Below are 12,056 nucleotides of genomic sequence, written 5' to 3'. Positions count from 1 at the left end.
CCTTAATAAGCACAAAAAAGGCCTCAGTGTTAGAAACACATTAAACAGCCATTCATGGTCATTTTCTCACACTCCTACTGCTTACTTTCTGTGTTAAAGTTCTGATGAGAACAGAGGTCATTATCCAGCACGGCACCATAAAACAGCTTTGAAATCCACCCTTTGATAGATGTACACATAAAAAAATTATACACAATTTGTTGGTGGTGTCCAAACCCGCACTGCCAGTGGACTGTGTCCTTCTTACCCCTGCTTTCCTCTGTCTTGTGTTTTATGATTACTGAGAGTGAGTCCAAGGTTGTGGCCACTTTCAACTCTGGCCAGAGAATAAACTGGTCTGCCAGAATTGGTCTGCAGAGTTCATAAGGAGCTGAAAGTCTACAATGCATGCTGTACTGTACTGAGTAGCGAGCGCAGCACTCATTTTAACCTCCTCCGAGAGCTCCAGCACTTTAGGCAACCGTGCACACTCTAACATGTCTTGACATTTGCTGTAGACTTAAGTTACATTTTGGAAAACATGTAAATGTGAGAACTAAAGCTGAACAAGAGAGGGAAATCAGAATCCATATTCACAAGTTTTGTCAAAATAAGAGAGCTGAACTAAGATGTTGTTTTGCCAGCGACCTGTTCAGTGACCTTAGATTAGTATTTCTGTTCTTGGCTGCTTTGTGATTACATCCCCTCAGGCACGAGACTACAGCAGAGGACTTGAGTGCTTTCCTCTCAAGCCATTTGTTTGTATTTAGAAACTGTGCAGTCAAGAGTACATGATTTAAGATTGAATTTGAATCTTTCTGTGCTTTAATGTTATCTGGGATTATAGAGAATGGAGGAAAGCATTCAAGGCTCAGATGATCACTTAACTCAATTTTTGCTTTGTCTCACTCCAGACTGCAGGGTCTTTCTTGTTCAGCTGAGGCAAATGGGGAAACAGGGTAGTCTCTGCATAATTACTCGTACAGGACCAGATCGTGGAGCATTGAGAAGATTATTTGTGCAAGAGTGTGGGACGGACAGATGGATACAGGAGTATCTTTCCCAGTGAAACAGCATTCCCAGACTATGAGCTAGAAACGAGAGGTCCAGTCTACCTCAGAGGAACCTCATTAACAGCCGCCAGGAGTCTTGTCTCCCTACGTCCCTGCACTACCTATCACCATCCAGTGTCCAGTATCCCACGGTGTCTCATGTGGAAAGATAATGCAGCACAGACAATATAGTACAGGATTACCGGAGCAACAAAAACAAAGATGGAGGCAGCTGTAGCCTCACTTTTGGGTCATGGTCAGTTGTCCTAATGCAGCCCAGGTGTTAGGCTAGGCTGCCTCTTTATCATCAGTGTCATCACCTTTCTCTCAAGGACATCCCAACCAATGAACACAAACATTTAGTATCATCTCAGCCCAGATGCACTATCAGGAGATAGTCGACAGTTAGAGAGAGCAAAACAACCAGAGAGACAGGAGGGAAAGGAGGAAAAGGAGACTAGCGATAGAGAGGTGGTAGGGTGAGAGGGGAAAGGTGGGGTTAAAACAGGCCAAGACAAAGCTGCCACTTATTGTGTTCACTATCACTGATATTAGGCGGGAATGACTGCAGTGAACATAGGTTAGCTGCACTAATGTCCCAATCCTGTTACAATTGGAGTTTACTCCATTACATTTGACAGACAGCCATAACTAATAGTTACTTTCAGATTACAATCTTACATCCTCTTCCTCTCCAGTGAAAACTATGTCCCTCCAAATGTAATTCTAACTTCTAACTCTTCTAATTCATTCTAACTCATTCTAACTCATATAACAGTAAAACACTGTACTTTTACTTTACAAACTTTAAGCGCATCTTGCTGATTATAATATTTACCATACTGCTTACAGTCAGACAAGCTCAGCTCAAAATCATTTCTAGAATGATATGTTTGTTATATTACATCTGTGATATCTAAAATAAAGGACAGAGGAAAGGAAACTCAGCTTTACCTACATTCACAGATAGTAACATGTGATACTCTGACATACTGTATATAACACAAAACACTGCTCATTGATTCATTCATTTTGATGAGTGATGTTAAGCTGCTGATAATGAATCACTTCCTAAAGAGGTATCACATTAGAAAGCTCCCAGGAAAGTTGAGTCCCTGAACTGTTGGAAGGCTTTAGATGTGAAAGAGATGTAAAAAGTGCTGATTTGATTTAACAGCATCAACATTAATTAACAAACAAACAAGAGCAGGTCAGAAATTATTACAATTTATCACTAGAACATTATAAAGCAGGGAAACTTAGTTCGAAATAAATCCCTGGTTGGACCACAATTTGTGAATTTTCTCAGCTCTACTTTGTATCTGTAAAGACAGATCATTTAATTGATTAGACAACTGAACCTCATATTTTTGTAACTGCTTGAAGGAGAACTCCACCCATAAAGAATCCAATTGTGCAGTAAAGTAACAACAGAGAACCCACTACACAATTATTTTAATTATCTAAATCATATATTGTACTCTACACAGCCTTGAACTTTTAATCTATCTCGTAATTGCAGCCTCAGGCAATAAATCAAGTGATCAAGACAGTTACTCTCTGTCAAACACTGGTTATACAAAACCATTTTGCATAGAGTGCAGTTCATCTGATGTCAGCAGCCGCAGAATACAAGTCAATGTGGTCAAACCAGGATAAACATCCTATTGGACAAGACAAGGCCAAATGATGATTGAATTTCACACTGTTACTTTGCTTGGTCAGACTAAACCTTAATGCTATACTGTCAAACACACACTCACTCTTACTGTCCACTGATGGTGTTGGGTTTACTAATGCTGACCAGCAGCAGCGCAGCTCACTGCGTCTGATTTAGTGTGTGGTTCTCTGCTAGACTGGCCGACACCTTGTGTCCAGCACAAAGGAATTCTGGGAGTATTAGAAGCACTTGGTTAAGAGGAGGGTAGAAGAGGAGGTAAGCTGGTGCAAATTTTGGGTCAAAATCTTTTATTTGTTTCAGTAAGGTTGAAGTGTTTAAAAGAAGGATCTGAATCCTAATCAGAACCGAAAACCAATTTCACCCCTGAATGGAGATTTTAGAGTGCAAACACACACACACCCACACAAACACACACACACACACACAGACACAGAGTCATTCAGGCAGCTGCTCAATAGCTGGCCTGGTGCTTAGCTTCAGGCTCTTTAAGGCTCAGCCTTTGACAGGTAAAGCCTTGTTCTACTCCTTTGATCAAGCACTGGTTAACCATCCACTTCATGAACAGATTGATTTACATCACTGACCAGTGACATTATAGAGGCAGTGGCAGCATTCCACTTAACACCTGTTAACACACAGGGTTTCAGTAAAGTTCTAATAAAAAGCGAGTGTGGGAGGAGAGAAAATGCTTGGCAACATGGACTGATGAGATTAAACAGGTGATTAATTAGAGAACAGTGACTTACCTCAAAACACAAATGAAAAGATTTGGATCGAGCAATTTGTGCTTCAGGTATCACAGAACTCAACAGGAAAAAACATGTTTCAGCCAAAAAAAAAAAAAAAAAAAAAACATTTTTCAAGGAGGCAGGACATTGAATCTGACAGCAAATTACTGGGTAGAGAACATGATGGCGCAGAGCTGAGCTCTCAGCTCTATCTTCAGCCTCTGGGTGCAGATAGAGTGTCTACATTTATGTGAGACTGACTGAACAAAAGAGTTGGTCTACTGGCTTGTATACATGAAAATTACACATAGTTCATAGAGAAATCCAGTTTTTATATAATTAAAAAGTCATATGCTTTACATTTACTCTTTGTGCCACCTGTGGTTTAACATACAAACAGGGCTGCTGAGAACCGTTAATAAAGTGTCATGTTTATGCACATGACCCATTTGAACCAATTTAATAACACACTGGCCTCTCTGCCAAGTTTGAAAATTTATACCCCACATATGTACTCTCTCTGTTTCAATGTTCATTTCCTCTCCATGTGCTGCCACACTGAAGCAACAACATGGCACCTTTAAGCAGATAATCAGTACAAAGCACCTTGGATTGGACTCAAAGCTCAGTTTAGGTTGGCAAACATGGCAGCTGTGCAACTACACAAAGTCTCTCAGTATACAAATATGGGCCTATTCTGGGCTTATTCTCTTGTGACTCATATGTTTAGATTTGGCAGACATTTTCTACCTTTTCTGAGGATCATAATATTGTTTGAGGGTGCAGTTGTTATGGTGGTTTCTATCATCCATTTTCCATAATAGTCCCACACAAGAGTCCACCCAGAAGGCATTATTACATCTTTAGTGTGGTCACCAATTACTTTCCCTCTTCGTGCTCATTTCCTCCTCAGTGTGAGATACAGCGCAGTGCAATGTACTGGAAAACATAATGATCTGGGATAAAATGGGGATTTACTCAGTCAAGTGTTTGCTGAGCACCTCTCTCTGCAGCTGTTTCTGTTCTGATGGAAACACTACAGAATGGTTGACCAGTATAACGTACTGGTGAGATAGATTATAATGAACACTATTATTAGTTACACACTAAAACTGATAATGTGTTACACACAGGGAAGAACCTCATATCGGGCTTAATTTAACTTTATAACTAACATGAACTTCCTGTCCAACTGTATATATTATAATATTTGTATGGAAAAACACAACTAAATCTGACTACTTTTATCTAATTAGCATGATTAAATGAAAGACAGCGGCACAGTGGTGCAGTGGTCAGCACTGTTGCCTCATAGCAAGAGGGTTCCAGGTTCGAATCCCGGTCTGGGCCCTTCTATGTGGAGTTTGCATGTTCTCCCTGTGCCTGCATGGGTTTTCTCCGGGTACTCCGGCTTCCTCCCACAATACTAAAAACATGCACATTAGGTTAATTGGCTACTCTAAATTGCCCCTAGGTGTGAGTGTGAAAGTGTGTGGTTGTCTGTCTTTGTGTGTTGGCCCTGCGATTGACTGGCGACCAGTCCAGGGTGAACCCTGCCTCTCGCCCGTAGTCAGCTGGGATAGGCTCCGGCCCCCGCGACCCTGACGGATAAGCGGTATAGAAAATGCATGGATGGATAGATGAAAGACTATAGTTGTGAAAAAAAATCTAGCACAAGTAAGTTGACATAGCTCAAATTCTTTTGGTTTTTCTTTCTACTAGCTAAACTTTACATGTTCATCAGACAGGGTACAGATGAATCCAATCAATAAACACGCAGTCTATTGACAATCAAATGAATGTATGCCATGTTTTTGGACAGAAGTTGCTCTATCCAAACTAGCTACCTGGAGTACTTCCAGTTATCTTGAAACTGTGGAGAATTTACACTTTTTCTGGCTTCTGCTGTCAGCATCTCACAGTGAGCATTAGGCCAAAGACCAGCTGGAGGGACCCAGTGTGTCTGGAGGAGGAACAGGAAAGAAGTGTGGAAGGAAGAAACACAGAATAGTAGAGGAAGAGGAGGACAAAAGGAATCAATGCCAGATCCACACTGGCTTAGCAAACAAAGGAGACACACAGTTGTGACTGTTATATGAGGGGTTGGACAGATGTTAGCTCTTAGTGCTGAGGATTTCACTGTCTCTCTCTTAGTGCTTTCAGCTGAAGGCTTTCCGGTGCTGGAATACTGTGGTGTCAGTGCTGCATTTGTTTCTATTATGGATGTAGCACAGGTATAATCAGTAACAGACTATAGGCTACAGGGACTAATATACCCACCGCCCTGTTTTTAACAAATAACAAACATACACTCACAAGCACAGCACACACATGTACATGTACTTTAAGGTAGTATACACGCACACAAAGAGCAATGATCAATATTAATACTATTCACACACAGCTGACAGATATCGCTGCTTGTCATGAACTTTCAACATGAACATTGTGAGTAAAAGAAAAGCACAAAGCAAAATTGACAAACCTTCAAAATCAGAAATAATTCCCTCCAAGTGTGGATTGACTCCAGAATCAGACATTTTTTCAGACGACCTCTTTTTCCTTTCAAATTTCAGCTGAGTCCCTGTTAATTCTAAGCAAGTTCCAAAATACAGTCAATAAGCAATAAGTCTACAGCACTCTTAAAGTGGCACCTTATTTTCTCTGACTTCCCACTAACTTCTCTGTATCGCTGCATTCAGACGTCAGAGCGACAAGGCAAGCCTCCTCCCTTCTCCTCCCTAGAAACACACTCCCCCCTCTCCCTCATGTCCTGTGTATGTGTCAGTGTGTATGACTGTGTGTGTGTGTGTGTTTCCCCTTCCCCCCAAACACTAATGCATGCATGCACAAGCATTCGCAAAATAGCAGACCCTGTCATTCCCTGAGACCCTTTTTTTCAGCCAAAGTGGCTCTCAGGTCTGATTTCCTCATTGAGCCTCTGAGCAGTGTTGACAGTGAAAGTGGGTAACATGTCACACAGTCACTTTAACCAAGCTAACCTGCAATCAGACAAGATCCTGTGTTACAGCTGTGGCTCTTCAAATGGCCCTCAGAAGGGCAGGCTAGTTTCACTCTGTCACAGCTGCAGAGAGAAACTACAGTTTAAGTGAGAGTTTGAGGCTTCAGTTTTCAATAAACAACCTCTAAAAAACTTGCCGGCATGTTAATTAAAGTGCAGTCACTTCTGCAGTTGCCGCTTTCCTGTGACAGCGAAAACCGAAAGGTTTCCTGGAGAAAGTTGATGTATAGGCACATAGAACAGTGCCTCTGGGGAATCAGAGGTTGATTCATGCACCAACCCGCCCTCTGTGACACAAGAACATGGGAATTTGAGCTTGGGAGACACATCTGACCAAGTAATCTAGAACTGCTGCATTTCTTTGGGGAGGGACACCGACGACAGGCCAGCTTTTGATGTGGTGTGTACAGTTACACTTCTTGTCCTTGAGGCTGCTGCAGGCAATTTGGAGACTGTTCTTTGGGGTAACAGAGAAACACTGTTGAAAATATGTTGACAAAATAATCCAAAGTGTTGAAATATTAAAGTTGTCCTTGCATTTACTTAACCGCATCCACTGTGTCCCTGTGGGATGTGTTGTATCAATCTCCCACAGAAACAAGCAACTAGTGATGCTATCGCTGTAAGTACTGATTGGTCATGAGTGAGTGGCTTTTCACAACTTCCTGTTCAGAGCCAGAAGTGACTGCAAATGAGATATGTTATAAACTGTCTCTGATTCTAGCTCAGTTCTACCACTTCCACACTAATTGTTAAGGTCATAACAGGGAATGTAGAAGCTGATCCGCAACCAGTGTTCAAAGGATACTAAAGTCACAGAATGCTGGCCACTTCCAGAGGAGACACTGTCGCACCTCAGATATTGCAGGCAGAAAGCTACAGCACCAGTGCCTGGTACGTTTATGACCTTGAAGTATTCAGGAAAACCCCATTTGAATGAAAAGCTCCATTCTAAGGGGCACTAATATGATGCCAAGCCCACCTAGTGGCCCCTAACCCTAACACCTGAAAGGTCGATGGTAACGCAGAATAACACTGTGTGTTTATGTGCAGTCTAGTTATTTCATACAACTCTTGCAAAGGTGTCTTAGGACATAAAACAGAGACCCTAAGACCCTTGTTTCATGTGTTGGACAATTAAGCTTTGAGTCCATCATATAAGAGTGCACATTATATGCATCACACATCCTGACAGCTGTGTATGAGCTGTTACATTTAATGTGCTCATTGGTTTGGGCATGTTTAAGGACATACTACACCTCAGGAAGCATGTGAAAATGTATCTGCATGAGCATGTGAACAAGTGTACTTTCACATGCTGTTTATATACATGGTAGACTTATATATACATGTATAGTGTACCATAGGCAACAAAGCGTGTGGCCTCTCAGTGCCCACACAGGCTTAAGTGGCCTGCACTATAAACCATATGTGTGTGTGTCTCTATCAATTAAACCAAAACACACGGTGTGTGACACCCCCCACCCAGGCAGTGTAGTGTGCATTTATCTAAACATGGATACACATTTTGGGCTGGCTGCAAGGCAAAGTTGAGCGACAGAATGAGGGAAAGCTCCAAAACAACATCTGGAGAAGTGTGCGTGTATGTGTGTGTTTGTGAGTGTTTGCACTTTGAATAGCATTACATGAATGTGTGTCTATGGATGCATGTGCTCATGTGGTTATGCCTGACTGTGACTGTGTTTGTGGGTGTGTTTGTGTGTCTCAGTGTGCCTGAAATAGCACTGTGAACACTGGGGCCTTAGCACAAACCTGCAAATCAAAGTAGTTGGGCCCCAATATCTCTGAGGTGTGTGTGTGTGTGTGTGTGTTGCACCCTGTTAATAACAACAATTATGGGTGCGAAAGTGTGTAATCCACATTGTGTTGTTTAAGTAATTGAATATTCTCATCAGTGAGGTTCAAATTTCATGATTCATGCAAAATCATCTTTGTAGGATTTGTTATTGACTTTGTAGCTTACTAAAACCTTCGCATTCAACTTATGTTTTTTTTTCTCTCTGCAACCACTCCTTTGCTAGTTACACATATTCCTAAGATACAGAAAATTATCCAAACCCTTGGAACAAAGTGATAAAGTGCAAAGTTTAGTTTTTGTTGCTTGGTCAGTTTAAGACAAACAGGAACCCAGCACAACCACAAAGATTTATTGGCAGGAAGTTGCACTGAACCAAACTCTCTATTTGAGTGTTACTTCTATTTGCCATACAAGCTAATGCATGCGGTTTCAGTGTTAGCTAAATGATGCCTTTTAAAGATGATCAGTTTGACCTACATGTCTGGCAAGTTTGACAAAATTACACATCTGACTGGTAGTGAAGTAAACTCATTTACTGTAGAAGAGTCTAAATAGCATGTTGTCACGATGCTGAAATATCATGCAATTAAACAGGGTAGTGAAACCGCCACGCAAATCCAAAGAAAGGATAAAGGGGAAATGGAAACAATAGATAGACATTGAGACTGAGGAAGGTATAGGGGTAGACAGAGTTCACTGAGAGTAGGCATCTGTAGCACACAAGGCCCTGCTTTCACCCAGTTAAAGCTCTGCCACTGTTCATATATTGTACACGTTTTTCATTAATATGACAGTTCTTCGGAAAAATTTTTTTATCCTTGACTCTTTCACAGTAAGATTTTTAAATTGTCCTAAAAGCTGTGTGGACAATTTATGCTGGCAGCAATATTGCGGCAGTGGTTTTTAAACTTGGATGTTGTTCCCTGAGCAGGGAAAAGTTATGCTGAGCCCAAATGTCATTTCATAACAAGGGATCTATGGAATGTGTGATATCCTGATGCAAGCAAACACACCAGTATTACTTCAAAGTTCAGCAGCATGCACCCCTGCAGTGGTGAAGACCGGAGCTTGCATATTTGGTTTCCTGTCTGTGTCTGATAGTGAGAATTAATAAAGGCATAGATGAAATTCTTCATATAGATGTATGTTTGTGTCAAGGGCTGCCATTTTGTTCCATGAAATGTTCATGAACATGCACAAGGCACATGCAGAAGAAAACAAATATGTGTATGAAATGTCTGTTGTAAATACTTACTTATGATGCCAAAGTCACAAATGTTTATTTGAAGTTGTTAATATATTGAAATTTTGAATAAAATATTATGACTATCATTATTAATATTATTATGTATTGTATTGTAAAGATCCATATATACGTGTCAAATACCCTGAGCTTGATTTTAGGCCAACAGTTTGGCCATTACCAACAGTTTGGCCATTAAAACATATAGAAAACTTAATGTGTGCCTAAAGTGCACGATATGAGTTAAATGTAGAAGTACTTTCATCATCAAAAAAGTGCATCTTTAACATGAAATTTTGTAAATGTGTTAAAATTGCAATTAATAAAAATGAAACAGATACTCTAACTATCAACAGAAATGTATCTTGTGGCATGAGACATAGACATATACATGAAATGCAAGTTCCCACGCTTTGCTTGTCTCAACATTAAATTTTTACACTGTGGTGGATTTCCTCTTTGCAGCTTGCTGACCACAAGTGCAGCTGCTTGTAAACAAAGTGAGTTTTCACTGAGGAGTTCATCCATCTCTGTAATATCACCCCTGGCTTGGCCTATGTTTCCATCATGTTGAAAAATTTCACCTGTCAGGGATCCTCCCCGAGGAGGACTGAAGGTGGGGCTTCCCAGTCAGTTTCCTGAACTCCCTGCGTTGGCTGTTTTCATTGCTCCCTCACTTATCATTGCTAAATAATAATCGGAGAAACAATATGAGGTGATGCTGGGAGGGTAGTGGGAGGAGACCCACGGGGCGTTCACTCATAGAGGATATCCTGTACACTTATTTTATGGAACATGGTGAGCTGGGAGATTTCCTTGAGTTCCTTTAACCCAGGTTCATGTGTGTTTGTGGAAGTGGGTGGAGATTTTGTGCACGTGCGTTTCAGGGTGAGGGCATGCAGGGATCTGGGAGGATAAATCGGTGCCTCTAAAACCATAGATTCACATACAAAAAAAAACCAAAACAAAAAAAAAAACCAGTAAGACACAAAAAGAGATAGACGTTACAGACTGTAAGCCTTCACGTGCCATTGAAGCTCACACACCATTTAATTAAAGGCCAATTTACGAATAACACTGAAGATTATGTGCTGCCCTTTTAAAAACAGCTTGTTTGCTCACATGTATGCTGGACAGGGAAACCAAGAGGAACCAAAATAAGTCAAATGTTAGCCCTTAGAATAAAGAGTAACACGTATTGATTAATAATATTATGTATATTAGAACGCAGACAAAAACATCTACTTGTACTCAACTCCAACTACCAAATCACTTTTATTGCTGTCAGTTTGTTGCTGAACAAGCTGCACAAATGTTGCAATTAGTGTCATCACAGACAACAGGACACTGATTTTTCTTCCTGTTTAACTGGCAGATCATCAAATAATATGACACAACTATTTCTCTCTTTTCCAGACTGAATCCTTCAACGGCAGCGTGTCACCAATTAGACTCTGAGTCAATGTGGTGACCATATGGGACAGGCAGGCAGATGTCATGTCATATTATGTTATTTTAATCCTGAACAGGCTCAGGAAAAGGAGAGTAGGGGACACTCCATGTTAAGATGGAGAAGTTGCAGATGTGCCCACAATCAAAAGGTTGAAAATGTCATCTATGCATCACAGCCTCAGCTCCTATCATTATCACAACAAAAAGTCTGAAGGGATCGGGGTGGATGGGATAGGGGCGACGGCTGTAGTCACGACAACAGGTCCAAACAGAACCACACAGTACAGGTTAAAAACCAGGAAGTAGCTCAGCCCATGTTGGACTTCCTCAGTTCAGAGGAGTGTGTGGAGGAGGATGCCAGCAGTGCTCTATTGGTAGAGAAATAAAGCTCCACCACCTCACCTCCCGGCTACACGGTCCTCACCTCCACTGAAGTCAGCCTTTACTAAATTCCTCCACCTCCCATGAAAAAAGTCCCTCCATCTGCAAAATATGAATCATCCACATGGAACATTTCACAGAACTTTGGGAAATGGTGGCTGCACTAAAGAGGACAAGACGACACTGCAACACTGCCACCAAGTGGTAATAAAAATGGGTGCACGGTGAGTCAGTTTGCATCATAACGGCTCGCTGAACTGAGCCACCTTATTAATGGTCGAATTAAAGACTAATTTGCAGTATGTGGCTCAGCTTGATGTCCAGCTTTAATCACTGTAAGATGCTAGATTAGCCTTATCATCCCTGTGCAGACATATGGGCCTTAATAGAAGTTTGAATGAAGCTCCATTAAACTCAGTAAAGAGGAAATGATTTAAGGAAATAGTAAGGGTCTCTGTTGAGATGCAGTCATGGTAGAAAATACTGAGGGGACAGAGTTGTAATGCCACAGACGCAGGTATATAGAGTACAGTATATAGACTATATATAGTCTATATAGATGAATGCTAAACTTTTCTCAAAATAGTCCTCTGTCTGTTGAAACCCGAATCATATTAGCTGACATATGAGCTCTGCCTCCACTCCCTGCTATCTTAAAATAAACCATCCGTGTCAGTCAGAATTAATCTGACAACTGAA

General features: G+C 41.1%; 1 protein-coding gene across 3 annotated transcripts in view; it reads right to left on the bottom strand.

Annotated features, from left to right (window-relative positions):
* Positions 1-12,056, bottom strand: part of sept9b (septin 9b) — a 70,274-nt gene that overhangs the window by 44,067 nt on the left and 14,151 nt on the right. Inside the window, exon 1 of one of the 3 annotated variants that reach the window (XM_046410713.1) lies at positions 5,926-6,132. The exons of the other annotated variants lie outside the window; for them this stretch is intronic. Within the exon in view, the coding sequence (XP_046266669.1) occupies positions 5,926-5,980 (55 nt within the window). The 5' untranslated portion in view covers positions 5,981-6,132. Of the gene's footprint in view, positions 1-5,925; positions 6,133-12,056 lie in introns of those variants that run through there. 3 annotated transcript variants of the gene reach the window in all.

The sequence above is a fragment of the Scatophagus argus genome, chromosome 2, assembly GCF_020382885.2.
Source record: "Scatophagus argus isolate fScaArg1 chromosome 2, fScaArg1.pri, whole genome shotgun sequence".
Lineage (NCBI taxonomy): Eukaryota > Metazoa > Chordata > Actinopteri > Scatophagidae > Scatophagus > Scatophagus argus.
Note: the sequence above shows the minus strand (reverse complement) of the source record. Positions and strands in the feature narration are given on the sequence as shown.